This window comes from Pristiophorus japonicus, chromosome 9, assembly GCF_044704955.1.
Source record: "Pristiophorus japonicus isolate sPriJap1 chromosome 9, sPriJap1.hap1, whole genome shotgun sequence".
In the NCBI taxonomy this organism is placed as follows: Eukaryota; Metazoa; Chordata; class Chondrichthyes; family Pristiophoridae; genus Pristiophorus; species Pristiophorus japonicus.
In genome coordinates, this window is record NC_091985.1 from 110260807 (window position 1) to 110278279 (window position 17473).

At 43.5% G+C, this 17473-nt stretch overlaps 1 protein-coding gene across 4 annotated transcripts in view; it reads left to right on the forward strand.

The window, feature by feature from the left end:
* The window catches only part of zdhhc14 (zinc finger DHHC-type palmitoyltransferase 14), a 229902-nt gene that overhangs the window by 86031 nt on the left and 126398 nt on the right, over positions 1-17473 (forward strand). For all 4 annotated transcript variants that reach the window (XM_070889689.1, XM_070889692.1, XM_070889690.1 and 1 more), the window contains one exon: positions 17129-17289. In XM_070889689.1, the coding sequence (XP_070745790.1) occupies positions 17129-17289 (161 nt within the window). The remainder of the gene's footprint in view (positions 1-17128; positions 17290-17473) is intronic.

Consider the following 17473-nt stretch of genomic DNA (forward strand, 5'->3'; position numbering starts at 1 on the left):
AGCATCCTCCTCGCAGCTCACACTGCCACCCAACTTAGTGTCATCCGCAAATTTGGAGATACTGCATTTAATCCCCTCGTCTAAATCATTAATGTACAATGTAAACAGCTGGGGCCCCAGCACAGAACCTTGCGGCACCCCACTAGTCACTGCCTGCCATTCTGAAAAGTACCCGTTTACTCCTACTCTTTGCTTCCTGTCTGACAACCAGTTCTCAATCCACGTCAGCACACTACCCCCAATCCCATGTGCTTTAACTTTGCACATTAATCTCTTGTGTGGGACCTTGTGGTATATTTGGACTTTCAGAAGGCTTTCGACATCAACTGGTTCTCCTTTGTCCACTTTACTGGAAACATCCTCAAAAAATTCCAGAAGATTTGTCAAGCATGATTTCCCTTTCACAAATCCATGCTGACTTGGACCCATCATGTCACCATTTTCCAGATGCACTGCTATGACATCCTTAATAATTGATTCGATCATTTTACCCACTACTGAGGTCAGGCTGACCGGTCTATAATTCCCTGTTTTCTCTCTCCCTCCTTTTTTAAAAAGTGGGGTTACATTGGCTACCCTCCACTCCATAGGAACTGATCCAGAGTCAATGGAATGTTGGAAAATGACTGTCAATGCATCAGCTATTTCCAAGGCCACCTTAAGTACTCTGGGAAGCAGTCCATCAGGCCCTGGGGATTTATCGGCCTTCAATCCCATCAATTTCCCCAACACAATTTCCCGACTAATAAAGATTTCCCTCAGTTCCCCCTCCTTACTAGACCCTCTGACCCCTTTTATATCCGGAAGGTTGTTTGTATCCTCCTTAGTGAATACCGAACCAAAGTACTTGTTCAATTGGTCTGCCATTTCTTTGTTCCCCGTTATGACTTCCCCTGATTCTGACTGCAGGGGACCTACGTTTGTCTTTACTAACCTTTTTCTCTTTACATACCTATAGAAACTTTTGCAATCCACCTTAATGTTCCCTGCAAGCTTCTTCTCGTACTCCATTTCCCCTGCCCTAATCAAACCCTTTGTCCTCCTCTGCTGAGTTCGAAATTTCTCCCAGTCCCCAGGTTCGCTGCTATTTCTGGCCAATTTGTATGCCACTTCCTTGGCTTTAATACTATCCCTGATTTCCCTAGATAGCCACGGTTGAGCCACCTTCCCTTTTTTATTTTTACGCCAGACAGGAATGTACAATTGTTGTAATTCATCCATGCGGTCTCTAAATGTCTGCCATTGCCCATCCACAGTCAACCCCCTAAGTATCATTCGCCAATCTATCCTAACCAATTCACGCCTCATACCTTCAAAGTTACCCTTCTTTAAGTTCTGGACCATGGTCTCTGAATTAACTGTTTCATTCTCCATCCTAATGCAGAATTCCACCATATTATGGTCACTCTTCCCCAAGGGGCCTCGCACAATGAGATTGCTAATTAATCCTCTCTCATTACACAACACCCAGTCTAAGATGGCCTCCCCCCTAGTTGGTTCCTCAACATATTGGTCTAGAAAACCATCCCTTATGCACTCCAGGAAATCCTCCTCCACCGTATTGCTTCCAGTTTGGCTAGCCCGATCTATGTGCATATTAAAGTCACCCATTATAACTGCTACACCTTTATTGCATGCACCCCTAATTTCCTGTTTGATGCCCTCCCCAACATCCCTATTACTGTTTGGAAGTCTGTACACAACTCCTACTAACGTTTTTTGCCCTTTGGTGTTCTGCAGCTCTACCCATATAGATTCCACATCATCCAAGCTAATGTCTTTCCTAACTATTGCATTAATCTCCTCTTTAACCAACAATGCTACCCCACCTCCTTTTCCTTTTATTCTATCCTTCCTGAATGTTGAATACCCCTGAATGTTGAGTTCCCAGCCCTGATCATCCTGGAGCCACGTCTCCGTAATCCCAATCACATCATATTTATTAACATCTATTTGCACAATTAATTCATCCACCTTATTGCGGATACTCCTTGCATTAAGACACAAAGCCTTCAGGCTTGTTTTTTTAACACCCTTTGTCCTTTTAGAATTTTGCTGTACAGCGGCCCTTTTTGTTCTTTGCCTTGGGTTTCTCCGCCCTCCACTTTTCCTCATCTCCTTTCTGTCTTTTGCTTTTGCCTCCTTTTTGTTTCCCTCTGTTTCCCTGCATTGGTTCCCATCCCCCTGCCATATTAGTTTAAATCCTCCCCAACAGCACTAGCAAACACTCCCCCTAGGACATTGGTTCCGGTCCTGCCCAGGTGCAGACCGTCCGGTTTGTACTGGTCCCACCTCCCCCAAACCGGTCCCAATGCCCCAGGAATTTGAATCCCTCCCTGCTGCACCACTGCTCAAGCCACGTATTCATCTGCGCTATCCTGCGATTCCTACTCTGACTATCACGTGGCACTGGTAGCAATCCCGAGATTACTACTTTTGAGGTCCTACTTTTTAATTTAGCTCCTAGCTCCTTAAATTCGTTTCGTAGGACCTCATCCCTTTTTTTACCTATGTCGTTGGTACCAATGTGCACCACGACAACTGGCTGTTCTCCCTCCCATTTCAGAATGTCCTGCACCCGCTCCGAGACATCCTTGACCCTTGCACCAGGGAGGCAACATACCATCCTGGAGTCTCGGTCGCGGCCGCAGAAACGCCTATCTATTCCCCTCACCATTGAATCCCCTATCACTATTGCTGTCCCACTCTTTTTCTTGCCCTCCTGTGCAGCAGAGCCAGCCACGGTGCCATGATTGAACAACCCTTGGTCAACAAGGGAAATGAAAGATGGTATAAAAGTAAAAGAAAGGTGTTATACGAAGGCAAAGAACAGCAGAGATCCCACGGACTGGGAGAGATATAAAGAACAACAAAGGGATACAAAAAGTGTAAACTTGTGAGGGATATCAAGGACAATATTAAAGGATTTTACAAGTGTTAAGAGAAAGAAGTGGCTGAGGGTTATAAGAACATAAGAAATAGGAGTAGGCCATACGGCCCCTCGAGCCTGCTCCGCCATTTAATACAATCATGGCTGATCCGATCATGGACTCGGGTCCACCTCCCTGCCTGCTCCCCATAACCCTTTATTCCCTTATCGTTTAAGAAACTGTCTGTCTCTGTCTTAAATGTATTCAATGTCCCAGCTTCCACAGATCTCTGAGGCAGTGAGTTCACCAGACCTACAACCCTCAGAGGAAATTTCTCCTCATCTCAGTTTTAAATGGGCGGCCCCTTATTCTAAGGTTTTGCCCTCAAGTTCTAGTCTCCCCTATCAGTGGAAACATCCTCTCTGCATCCACCTTGTCAAGCCACCTCATAATCTTATATATTTCGATAAGATCACCTCTCGTTCTTCTGAATTCCAATGAGTAGAGGCCCAACCTACTCAACCTTTCCTCATAAGTCAACCCCCTCATCTCCGGAATCAACCTTGTGAACCTTCTCTGAACTGCCTCCAAAGTAAGTATATCCTTTCGTAAATATGGAAACCAAAACTGCGCACACTATTCCAGGTGTGGCCTCACCAATACCCTGTACAACTGTAGCAAGACTTCCCTGCTTTTATACTCCATCCCCTTTGCGATAAAGGCCAAGATTCCATTGGCCTTCTTGATCGATTGCTGTACCTGCATACTAACCTTTTTTGTTTCTTGCACAAGTACTCCCTTATCTACCGCGTTAGCTATCTCAAACAATTCAACTAGGTTTGTTGGACATAAGTTATCCTTTACAAATCCATGCTGTCTTTCTCTGATCAGTTCATATTTATCCAAGTGCCCCTTATGTGGGCCCCTTAAAGACAAACCGGTTATCTTGTAATTAAAAGAAGTAGGTGAGGAAATTGTAGATGTTCTAGTCCTAAACTTCCAAAACTCTCTCAATCCCTTTTGGATTAGAAAACTGCCAATGTCACTCCATTATTTTAGGAGAGGAGAGATAAACTAGGAATTTATAGGCTTTAGTTTAATGTCTGATGTGGAGAAGTTATAAGAATATGTTATTGGGGACAGTGTGACTAAGCACTTGGATAAATATGAACTGATCAGAGAGAGCCAGCATGGATTTGTAAAGGGTAAGTTATGTCTAACAAACCTAGTTGAATTTTTTGAGGAGGTAGCTAACGCAGTAGATAAGGGAGTGTTTGTGGATGTTATTTATATGGACTTCCAGATGGCATTCGATAAGGTTCTACATAAGAGATGGTTAACAAAAATGAGAATGTATGGAATTGGAGGAAAACTGTTGACATGGGTAGGGAATTGGTTCGCAGGTAAGAGATGGAGAGTTGGGATAATGGTTGTATACTCAGATTGGCAGGATGTAACTAGTGGAGTCCCCTAGGGATCTGTACTGGGGCTTCAGCATTTCACTACAATTATTAGACATAGATGAAGGAATAGAGAGTTGTATATCCAAGTTTGCTGACGACACCGTTACGTGCACAGTAAATAGTGTAGATGAGAGCAAAAAGTTGTAATGGGATGTTGATAGATTACATGAGCAACCAAAGCTGTGGCAGATGGAGTTCAATGTAGGGAAGGGTGAGGTCATCCACTTTGGATCTAAGATAGATAGATATGAGTATTTTCTAAGTGGTGAGAAGCTCGGAACTGTGGAGGGGCAGAGAGATTTAGGGGTCCAAGTACAGAACTCACTAAAAGCTGGTGGACAGGTACAAAAAAATAATGAAAAAGCCTAGTGGAGGGGGCTGGAATACAGTGGGGTAGAAGTTACATTACGGTTATATAATGCTGTGGTTAGACCTCATTTAGAGTACTGTGTTCAGTTCTGGGCCCCGTACCAAAGGAAGGATACATTGGCCTTGGAGAGGGTGCAGCACAGGTTCACCACAATGATACCGGGGCCAAAAGGGTTAAATAATGAGGACAGTTTGCACAGACTAAGCATGTTTTCCCTTGAGTAAAGATGATTAAGGGATGATCTAATTGATGTGTGTTGATGCGGTAAATAGAGAGAAACTGTTTCCTGTGGTGGGGAAGTCCAGAACAAGTGGTCACAACCTTAAAATTAAAGCAAGGCTGTTCAAGGGTGGTGTCAGGAATGACTTCTTCACACAGAGTAGTGGAGATGTGGAACTCTCTCCCTCCTTTCCCCCCCCCAAAAAAAAACTGCTGTTGAGGCCAGGTCAATTGAAAATCTCTAATCTGAGATGGATAGATTTTTGTTAGGCAAGGGTATTAATAGTTACTGAACCTAGGTGGATAGATGGAGTTAAGATACAGATCAGCCATGATCTAATTGAATGGCAGAACAGGCTCGAGGGGCTTAATGTCCTAATCCTGTTCCGATGTTCATTTCCATTTCCGCCTCTTCAGTGAGATTTGCAGCCAACTTGACCATAAAGCAGTGACGCAATCTCCTTAATTATGGTTCTGCCAGACCTTCCTCAGAAGATAGAAATTTGAAATAAAAGTTTAGTCAATGGGTAAATATTAGTGTGGTTGATGATCTTTGATCTTTAATGTTGTTTATTATCTCTGTGTTAATTTTAGAAGTTGTTTGTGGTGCACATTTCCCAATAGTATTTTCTTGAGTAGTGCATCAGAAAGGGGTGGGTGCAATAGCTGTCCTAATTAGGGATAACATAAGGGCAGTAGAATAAAGGAACATAACTAATGTTAAGATAGAAACAGAATGCATATGGATTGCGATGAAGGATAATAAGCCATTGATCATTCTAATCGATGTATTCCATAGGCTATCTAATGGTGGAAGGGAAGTGGAGGAAAAATATGTTAACAACTCTATTAAATGAGTGAAAGACATGGAATCATATTTTTTTCAACTCTTTTTCTCTTTCTCTTTCCCCCCCCCCACCCCCCCCCACCACCACCCAATGAACTGGCAAGAAGAGTAGGGAAAGGGGATAATGGAGTAGTTAAAAGTATGTTCAGGATTCCTTTTTTACCCTGTATGCAAGAAGCAAGCGAGAGAGGAATCACTGCTGGATCTAGTCGTGGGAAATGAATCAGAGCAAATAAGAGAAGCAAGTGTAGGGGAACATCTAGACGTTAGTGATCACAACATTATAAGGTTTAAAATATTGATTGAGAAAGACATAAGACAAAGACCATGGTAATAGATTGAAGCAAAAGCTAATTTTGAGGGGCTGAGAATGGAACTAGGGAAGATAAACTGGAAAAGAAATTGATGATATAACAGCAGTGGAGCATACTTAAAAAGGTGATCAATAGAGTTCAGGAGAAATATATTCTGTGGTTGAATAGAGATGAGGGTAAAATTGAAACAAAAGAAAAAGGCATACACTAAGTAAAACAGCAATGAATGAGAGGATGGCAAAAGTGAATATAAAGAGGTTATAAATAAATTTAAAAACAATTAAGAAAGCAAAGAGGAACTACAAAATTTAAATTATCAAGGAATATGTAAGGAAATAGAGAAGTATTCTACAAACACATGAATAGTAAAAGAAAAATAGGCTAGAGACAGGGCCACTAAGGGATGCACAAGATAAACTCACAGGTAATGACAGAGAAATTACAAAACATTGAATAGTTGCTTTGCCTCAGTATTTTCCAGGGGGACCAACAAGGTGGACAAGAGTTAGATGAAATCCTTACTACTAGGGGGATCAAGGGGTATGGCGAGAAAGCAGGAAGGGGGTACTAAGGTTGCATGTTCAGCCATGAACTCATTGAATGGCGGTGCAGGCTAGAAGGGCCGAATGGCCTACTCCTGCACCTATTTTCTATGTTTCTATGTTTCTAAGACATTCAAAGAAGTGTTCAAAAGATAGAAAGACATTTAAGATCGAACAGACGGGTGGAGATAATTAATAAATGTCAAACTTGAGGAGGATTAAACCCCTAGTCCAGATGGATTACACCCATGCAGAGATAGCAGAGGCACTATTACATGTATATAAAAAAATCAGTAGAAAAGGGAATAGTGCCAGAGGACTGATGGACAGCGAATTGTATTCCTATATTGATTAAGGGAGATGGAGTACTGTGAGCAGTTCTGGGCACTATACCTTAGGAAGGATATATAAGCCTTGGAGGGAGTGCAGCGTAGGTTTTATCATAGAAATTTACAGCACAGAAGGAGGCCATTTGGCCCATTGTGTCTGTGCCGGCCAACAAAGAACTATCCAGCCTAATCCCACTTTCCAGCTCTTGATCTGTAGCCTTGTAGGTTATGTCCATATCCAAGTACTTTTTAAATGTGGTGAGGATTCCTGCCTCTACCACCCTTTCAGGCAGTGAGTTCCAGACCCCCACCACCCTCTGGGTGAAACAATTTCCCCTCTAATCCCCTCTAAACCTCCTACCAATGATAAATCTATGCCCCACTGCTAAGGGAAATAGGTTTGTCCTATCCACTCTATTTAGGTCCCTCATAATTTTATACACCTCAATCATCAAGTCTCCCCTCAGCCTCCTCTGTTCCAGAGAAAACAACCCCAGCCTATCCAATCTTTCCTCATAACTAAAATTCTCCAGTCCAGGCAACATCCTCGTAAATCTCCTCCATACCCTCTCTAGTGTAATCACATCTTTCCTGTAATGTGGTGACCAGAACTGCATGAAGTACTCTAGCTGTGGCCTAACTAGTGTCCGATACAGTTCAAGCATAACCTCCCTGCTCTTATCATTTTTGCCTCAGCTAATAGAGCAAGTATCCCGTATGCCTTCTTAACCACCTTATCTTTCTGCCCTGTTACCTTCAGGGATCTGTGGACATGCACTCCAAGGCCTCTCTCTTCCTCTACACTTCTCACTGTTCTACCATTTATTGTGTATTCCCTTGCCTTGTTAGCCCTCCCCAATGCATTACCTCACACTTCTCCGGATTGAATTCCATTTGCCACTGTTCTACCCATCTGACCAGTTCATTGATATCTTCCTGCAGGCTACAGCTTTCTTCATTATCAACCACAAGGCCATTTTTGTATCTTCTGCAAACTTCTTAATCATACCCACTACATTCAAGTCTAAATCATTGATATATATGACAAAAATCAAGGGACCCAGTACCGAGCTCTGCGGAACCCCATTGGAAAAAGCCTTTAAGTCACAAAAAACACCCATCGACCATTACCCTTTGCTTTCTGCCTCTGAGCCAATTTTGGATTCAACTTGCCACTTTGCCCTGGATCCCATGGGCTTTTACTTTTGTGACCAGTCTGCTGTGTGGGACTTTATCAAAAGCTTTGCTAAAACTCATATGCACTACATCAAACACACTACCCTCATCAACCCTCCTTGTTACCTCCTCAAAAAATTAAATCAAATTAGTCAGACACGACTTTCCCTTAACAAATCCACACTGACTGTCCTTGATTAATCCGTGTCTTTCCAAATAAAGATGTATCCTGTCCCTCAATTGTTTCCAATAATTTCCCCACCACTGAGGTTAGGCTGACTGGCCTGTAATTACTCGATCTATCCCTTTCTCCCTTTTTAAACAGAAGTACAATGTTAGCAGTTCTCCAGTCCTCCGGCGCCACACCTTATAGCCAGAGCGGATTGGCAAATGATGGTCAGAGCCTCTGCTAATGATACCCGAACTTAAGGGTTAAGTTACGAGGAGAGATTACACAAATTAGAAATGTATTCCCTAGAATTTAGAAGGTTAAGGGGTGATCTGATCTAAGTTTAAGATATTTAGGGGAACAGAAGGTAGATCGAGAGAAACTGTTTCCGCTGGTTGGGGATTCTAGGACTGGGGCACAGTCTCTCAAAATTAGAGCCGGACCTTTCAGGAGTACAATTAGGAAACACTTATACACAAAGTGCTCAAAATTGGCCAGGAGTTGCTTCGTTTTTTTTGAGCAACTTGAATTTTCTGGAGTATCTTAAAAATCCCCATTTTGCACATTCAATTTACGCCAGTATAAGTGAGTTGTTAGGAAATTTTTACGTTTTTTTTTCAAAAGAGGGCGTTACCAGCCACCTACGCCTGTTTTGGCCATTTAGGCCACTTTGGCCAGCTAATAGTTGCTCCAAACTAACTTAGGCCAGCATATATGGCCACCTGTGGCCGTACAGAAAGCCCTTGCGGAGAGTTGAGAAATCAGCGTAGGTAGGTACGTCGGAGGCCAGCAGAACTTAATGACTTGACTAAAGAATGTGAATAGGATCAAACAGCTATACAGGACATCATATGACGAACTTCGCAAAGTTAATTTACTATACAACCAGAGCATTCGTGGAAGCTTAAACTACAAAAATAAAAGAAGTAAAAGATAGTAGAATTAAATTGTCCTAATCTCTCAACTAATTGAAACAACTATTTGTTTGCAATGATTGTACTGGGCCAAAATTGAGCCCATATTATCTAAATAAAGTCTACTTCAATAAATAAGATATTCTCTGTGTTCCTCCGTCACTTATGTTCTTCTTTCACAATAGCACCAGGTAAATAGGCTTGACAAATGGTCACCACTATTCACGAGTCAAAACATATTTACATAATTTTTTTCAAAATATCCAAATAAAAAATGGAAGTAAGTCCTTCCCTATCTTTATCTTCAGCCCAGGAAGGCAGCGGGCCGGCCTGGGATAGGGACAGGATGCACAGCAGCCAGCATGATGATGATCGGGTCCCATGCTGCAGCATGCACACTGAGAGGCTGGAGACAGGAGCTACTGCGCATGCGCGCACATTCCAATGCGCATGTGCAGACGTTCCGGCACTGTTCTCCGGTGAGTGCGCCGAAAAAAGGGGTAGGCCAATTTTGAGCCCAAAGGGTGCTAGAAGTTTGGAACTCTTGCGCAAACGGCAATTGATGCTAGATCAATTAATTTCAAATCTGAGATTGATCGCTTTTTGTCAACCAAAGATATTAAGCGATATGCGCCAAAGGCGAGTATATGGAGTTTGGTCGCAGATTAGCCATGATTTCTTTGAATGACGAACAGGCAGAGGGGCTGAATGGCCTATTCCTGTTCTTTGACCAGTTAGCTTAATATTGGTGGTAGACGAGATTACGCAAAAATGTAATAGAAAAACATCTAGAAACCAAAAACATAGAGTAGTCAGCATAGATTTTAAAAGGACCAACCTTATTTGAAGAAGTAACAGAATAGATTAGAGTAATATAGTACATGTTATATATTTGGATTTTCAACAGGCCTTCGATAAGGTACCGCATAGTAGACTAATGACTAAGGTCAGAGCACGTGGAGTCGGCGGACAAGTAGCAGAATAGATGGATGGCTATAAAACACAAAACAGAGCAAGTTTAGCTCCTCAGACTGGCAAAAGGTGGGAAGTGGTATTCCACAGGGATTGGTGCTGGGACCACTGTTTGCAATTTACATAACTGATTGGACTTGGGAATCGGAAGTACAGTTTCAAAATTTGAGATGGCACTTGTGATGTATGTAGCACTCAAATCACTGACTCCACACAGTCTGGTGTTGTAGTAACTGCTGTGACCTTGGTCCTTTATTGTGCAACTCCAGAGTGCCCCTCAGGTGTGGTGGGCAGCTTTTTATACTCTGTCTTGCAGGTACTTTCAGGTCTCCCACTACAGTGCCCCTTGTGACGCACCATTATAACTATACATTTAATGTACATGGACAATACATAACATCTCACCCCCCGCCCACCCCTCCCCTCCCCAGGTCCAAAAGCAAATTGCTGGTAACCTCGGCCTTGTTCGTCCTGGTTGATTTGTGAGTGTGAGTCCATGACCATCCACTTCCCTCTCCCTGCCCCACCCCGCCCCTCTTCCCTCCCCCCCCCCCCCCCCATGTAAAGATTATGCTTGCGATCTGGTGCAAGCATGTGGTATTTGCAGTCCTTACATGGGTGATACAAGTACACAAACATAATCTCCAGTAGAAAGCAGGTACACATAGACAGTACATTTGTATGATATATATATAGATGCGTTGAAGAGTTATATCAAAAGGTTGCAGGTAAAGTTAAGTTATTGAATCCCAACTCCACTGGATGAGGTATGGTGGTGGCATACTGCCCCTTTTTGTCCTAGGTAATGGGCTGTGATGAGACAGGGTATCTCAACTAGTGCGTTACCTTTTGCAGCTTGTCTGCAGCCGCTGAACAATTGCATAAATCTCACAAAATCAGAAATCGCATAAATCTATTAGTCATGTTAGTCACAGATCCATTAACCCTTTTAACTGTGCATTGTGATATTAACTCTTTTCACCAATCATAGCAATCATTTTAATCACAGTAATCATTTTAGCTTCAAAATATTAACTCGTCATAAATCACATCATCATGCAAATCACAGTAATCATTTTGACTCATTCTTGCCCTTACAAAAGTCTCTTTGTGGAGACCGCCAATGGTGTAAGGCCCCTTTAAGACTCCCGGGTACATTTTCCTTTTAAAATGCCATTTTGTTTTTTCCACGAGGTTTCTACTGGGCGCCGCCATATTAGGTGCTCTGCTGGTGCCTGCCTGCTTCTCTGCAGAACTCTATTGCCACGAGGCTCGCCACCATCTTGAACTCACTGTGCTGCTGTCTGCTCTCCCCCCCTCTCTCTCTCTCTCTCTCTCTCTCTCTCTCAAGCCGCCACACTCTGAACGCACCCAGGAGCTGTAACGCACTGGCCCCCGCACCGCCGCATCCTCCGGAGCACCCCACGCAGCTGACCTTTTTACCCGGGAGCCGCCACACGCACACACACGTCCTCCGGAGCCGACCTCCTCACTGCGCAGCCGATCCTGGACGAGCCCCGCTCCTCGGAGCACTGGCCCTCACGACGTCGCCGAGCGAGTCCCGCTCCCGAAACTGCCAATTCACTGCTCCTCCCGCTGCAAGCCCCACGAACAGCTGCCTCTGCCTGTGGGCCGATGGTGCCTGCTGGAGCAACCCGTCGAAGCCCTTTTCTCTTCTCCAGCTCGGTCGGCGCTGCTGCTGGTTCCAGCGCCTCTTTCTCACTCTCAGACTTTGCAGGGGAGAGTCGATGGCCACCACTGCTCTGCCCATCCCCACACACGCTTCCTTCGCTGCCATCCGATCCGAAGGTGGAGGCCTGCTCTGCCTGTGAACACGGGGGACAGCGGTCTGTGGAGGAATGAAGTCATCCCAGCTCCCACGGACCTTCCCCATCCATCTCCTGCCGAGTGGCATCAGCCCATCGCCTGCAATGATCCACAAAGGTAAACCGTGCGTCTCGCCACCGTGAGATACCTGCACATCCGCTCTGCCAAGAACAGGTATCAGTTCCTTGGTGTAGGTGCGTAACTTCGCCGTGACTGGAACCAGCTTGGGTCGTGCAGCTGGGTTGATCCACATAAGTTTCCTGACTCATCAGCGACTGACCCAACCCCGTGTCCACTTCCATACTCACTGGGATTCCGTTAATCTTGACTTCCATAATCACTGGGGCCGAATCGTCGGTACACGTATACAGTCCAAACGCATCATTATCATCTACCTGGGGCGAGGTTGCCCGTCGAGCCAAACCGCAATGCTCCTCGCTGGATAGCAGATCATCTACCATCTCCTCAGCCACACAGTGAGTCGTGTTTCTTTTGCACATATGCTAAAAGTGCCCTTTTGTGTGGCAGGTATTGCACGTATACTCCGCAAACCTGCACCGGTGAGCCCCATGGCTTCCTCCACAGCGCCAGCATGGTGCTACTCAATTAGCCCCCCTCGGTGGACTCTGAGTTCCAGGACCCTGAGGTCTGTGCTCTCTGCCCTCGGCAGAGCCACATTATGCAGTTTTGTCCGTGACGGGCGCTATCCTGTGAATAGTACCTGCCGGGTTCGAGACCATGTGGATCATCTGCTTGGTGCTGCAAGTCGAGGTCATAAATGCCCGGCTGATGTTGATGGCTTGCTGCAGGCTAACTGTCGGTTCAGTAGATAGCAGCTTGTGAAGGAGGCCCTCATGGCCAATCCCCATAACAAAGACATCTCGCAACATCTCGTTAAGGTGTGTGCCAAAATCGCACTGCGCCGCAAGTCTCCTGAGGTCCGCAGCATATTTTGTGAAATCCAGGCCCTCAGGTTTGCAGTGGTGGTAGAATTTGTGCCTGGCCATGAGGATGCTCTCCTTCGGTTTCAGTTGGTTACGAATGAGTTCAATCAGCTGTTCATATGACTTGTCCTTGGCGCTCGCGGGTACCAGCAAATCCCTGACGAGACGGTAAACCTCATCGCCACAACTGGACAGCAATATCGCCTTACACTTCTCTACCAGTGCGTTCGTGTTCCCTGCCAGGTCGTTTGCTATAAAATAGTACTCGAGCCTTTCCGTAAAGGCATCCCAATCTGTGAAATCCTTTAGCGTGCCCAAAGTAGCCATGGTTGCGTGAAGAGCTGGTCCGTGTCCTCGTCGCCAATTTGTGATGTATGGAGCACTCAAATCACTGACTCCACACAGGCTAGTGTTGTAGTAACTGCTGTGACCTTGGTCCTTTATTGTGTAATTCCAGAGTGCCCCTCGGGTGTGGTGGGCAGCCTTTTATACTCTGTTTTGCAGGTACTTTCGGGTCTCCCACCACAGTGCTCCTTGTGGCGCACCATTGTAACTATACGTTTACTGTACATGGACAATACATAACAGCACCAAATTGAGGGGTATAGTTAATACTGAGGAAGACTGCGACATAATCTGAGAAGACATTAATAAACTTGCAGAATTGGCATTTAATTGGCAAATTAATTTCAATATGGATAAGTGTGAGGTGGTGCATTTTGATAGGTAGAATAAAGAGGCCACATACTGCTTGGATGCAGTATTGGATGTTTTCTGCCCCACGATCGTTTCTGCACACCTCCTGGCTCTTCATTTTCAAAGATAGCAGTGCATCTTCTGATACTGTACCATTGAAGTAGCTTCCGTACTGACTCATCCTCCACACCAGTCTCCGAACCTGTATCATCAGTTTGTTGATGCTCCAAGCTGACTCCATTTTATTTACGTCAACAACTTTATCCTCTAACTTACAGGATGTCGTACTTGAACTTTGGACGTCATTCAATTGTCTCCTGTCTATTCTCCTTTTATTACCAGGACATATCAATCCTAATCAGATAAGTCAGAACGAAGGGTCATTGACCTGAAATGTTAACTCTCTTTCTCTCTCCACAGATGCTGCCTGACCCGCTGAGATTTCCAGCATTTTCTGTTTTCATATCTATCCTAATCTTGGTATGAATCATGCCTGCGCTCTTTTTGGCTGCCACTCCAGACCTGTGCCCATTACTTCTATTTTTCTTTTCTCTTTACCTCTCCTAGGCCTTTCTCAGCTGTGGCTCAGTGGTAGCACTCTTGCCTCTGAGTCAGAGGTTGTGGGTTCAAGTCCCACTCCAGAGATTTGGGCACAAAAATCTAGCCTGACACTACTGCATTACAAAGGGAGTGCTGCACTCTCGGAGGTGCCATCTTTCAGACGAGATGTTAAACTGAGGCCCCGTCTGCCCCCTCAGGTGGACATAAAAGATCCTATGGCACTCTTTCCAAGTAGAGCAGGTGTCCTAGCTTATATATATCCCTCCATCAACATCACATTGCTGTTTGTGGGAGCTTGCTGTGTGCAAATTGGCTGCCGCATTTGCTACATTACAACAGTGACTACACTGCAAAAAGTATTTAATTGGCTATAAAGTGCTTTGGGATCTCTGGTGGTCTTGAAAGGTGTTATAAAACTGCAAATCTGTCTGTTTATCTATCTATCTATACATCTATACATCAATACATCAATACTGCGGATGCTGGAAATCTGAAATAAAAATAGAAAGTGCTGGAAATCCTCAGCAGGTCAGGAGGCATCTGTGAAGAGCGAAGCAGAGTTAACGTTTCAGGTTGATGACCCTTCATCAGAACTGGAAGATGTTGGAGATGAACAACTTTTAAGCAAATAACAGAGCTAGGGAAAAGAGTGGCCGAGACAGAAGAAAAGAGAATGGTCTGTGATAGGGTGGAGGGCAGATGTGATTAAATGACAAAAGGAATAATGGTGTAATGGGTTACTAACATCAGTCTGTGTAAGAATCTTACACAGCACACAAGGACTCCTTGCTTGTTCTAATTTGAAACACGAATAATATCTCTGAGTCAATTAATTTTCTTTGACTGTTAGTAACTTAACAAAATAAAAAGCTCAATGAGAAATTAACACAATGGCATGGCAAATATATTTTAATATGGAGTACTGCATTATTTGAAAGGATATATGGAATAAGAACTAAACCCATTCAGTACTAAAGAGGAGTGAAATGAATTTTGGTGCAGTTCGGTTATGGAGTATGTTACTTTTACACAGGAACCGGACTTTTAATAATTGCAAAAATGCTGCAATATTTAAAAATAAATTCACAACCCAATAATCACAGATGCAATTTCCTTCATTGTGAAGTTTTGCATCAGATAAATTGTCAGCTTTCACCAGGAAATCTTAGAACTCGCAATTTTATTATTCAGCAGTGAGAACATGGATATTAACTTCAAGTTACAGTTCATTCATCACAAAAAATGAAAATCAAAGAATGATATTACTTACCGATCGAAATTCTCCAGTGAGGCAACAGTTAAACAGGCGGTTTTGATGGGGCCTCGACCGATCCTGGTTTTCAGCAGCAACAGACTGTATACTTCCCTCCAGTCTGAAAAACAACTGTTCACCACTAATCTCTGCTTTCTGTCCTTTAGCCAATTTTGTATCCAAACTGCCACTATCCCTTTAATCCCATGGACTGAATTATAAACCAGACATTCATCATAAGCCTCCATTTTCTGTTTAATTTTAATCTCTGTATCTTTAGTCATCCAGGGGGCTCTGGCTTTGGATGCCCTTCCTTTCCTCCTCGGGAATGTGTCTAGTCTGTACACAAACCATCTGTTCTTTGAAGGCCCCTCATTGGTCATTTACTGTTTTACCTGCCAATCTTGATTCGAATCCACCTGGACCAGATCCCCTTTCAACTCACTGACATTAACTTTCCTCCAGTTGAGTATTTTCACATTTGATTGTTGCTTGTCCTTTTCCATAACTAAACATGATGCCATTTCATATTTTGTTGCCTAGGGTTTGGGCCAGAAACCTGATGGTCTAGACTACATTTAAACAGGCCAGGATGGCATTTTCATCTATTTTGAGTAGAAGGCATTATACAGTGAACATTTTTTACAATGAACACCTGAAAGTTTGCAACAAAAACTTGAATTTGATGATTTGTTTGGAACTTTGATTTGATCTGAGACAGACAAAAATCTAATGGGGAAAGTGTCTGCCAATTGTTACCTGGGGCAAATTTTACAAGATCTATTTTATTCATTTCCATATCCCAGTACAAACGGCGTGATTAAAATCATTGAAAAAGAATGATTCATTGTCTTGTGAAATTGCGGTGTGCCTCATCTTTTTTGTGCTTTATTAGGAGGTTTCTGTGTAATTTGGCTCTAATTAACAGATCTGTAGTCATGTACTACACAAAGAGCAATAACACATTCTTTCCCCATGGGCTGGCCAGTTGTTGCCAGGCAGCTGCACAGTTTTGCCCCTACTACACTGTCACTTACCCTGGAGACCAGCTAGTGAGGGTGTTGGCTTTCTATTTTTCATCTTTTCTTCAGTTACTTTGTGCATGACTGATACTGCTCAATGACGAATTGAGGTGGATTCAGATAATGTTATAAGCCATGTGTGCCAAATTTGAGGGTTTTATGCTTCTTCAAGATTAGATTATTACCTGAAATGTCAGGAGAAGAGTTCATTATCCTGTGTAATGTGCATTATAGTGAATTTGCTTCATAACTTTTCTTACTGTTTCCATTTTGACAATGCCTCATAACTTAGGACCTGCAGGTGTATGGATTTGATAAAGGATCAGTTATACACTAGTTCACTCTTTATGATGAATTCCAGAAAATGTGATGGGCACGGGCACATATTATAATTCTTGTAGTGTACTCCCACTGACCTGAAAATAAAGGAGCAGGAATGGTTTGTTTGCAGCACTACCTTTTGGTGGAAATTAGAATTTCTACCACAATGTTTGGCTCTTCATTGGCTAAACTTGACTCTTAATCCATGCTCATTGGAGTCCTTTATCATAGAGAGTTTATTTGCTGCCCCTAAAATGTACACTATGTTGTGTGCCCCATTAGAAACCAGTTTTAATTTATTTTATTTATATTTTTAACAGCTGTCCATTCCTAGCAGTAACCATCACACCCGTGATACCAGCGATAGCAGGAGTTTTGTTCTTTTTTGTGATGGGGACGTTGCTACGTACAAGCTTCAGTGATCCAGGAGTTCTACCTCGTGCCACGCAAGATGAAGCAGCAGACCTGGAAAGACAGATAGGTAACAGTGAAGGACTGTCTTTCTGTCTCTCCTCCACCTTTTCTCTCTCCACCCTTTTTTAACAAAGTTCATCTTTTGCACCTTGAGCATTTTGTCAGGAACACAGCAGTTGGTGGAAAATCAGTAGTTCCCTGATGCATGGTATATCACAGCATGGTTTTTTTTAGTTGCATGTTTAAATGTC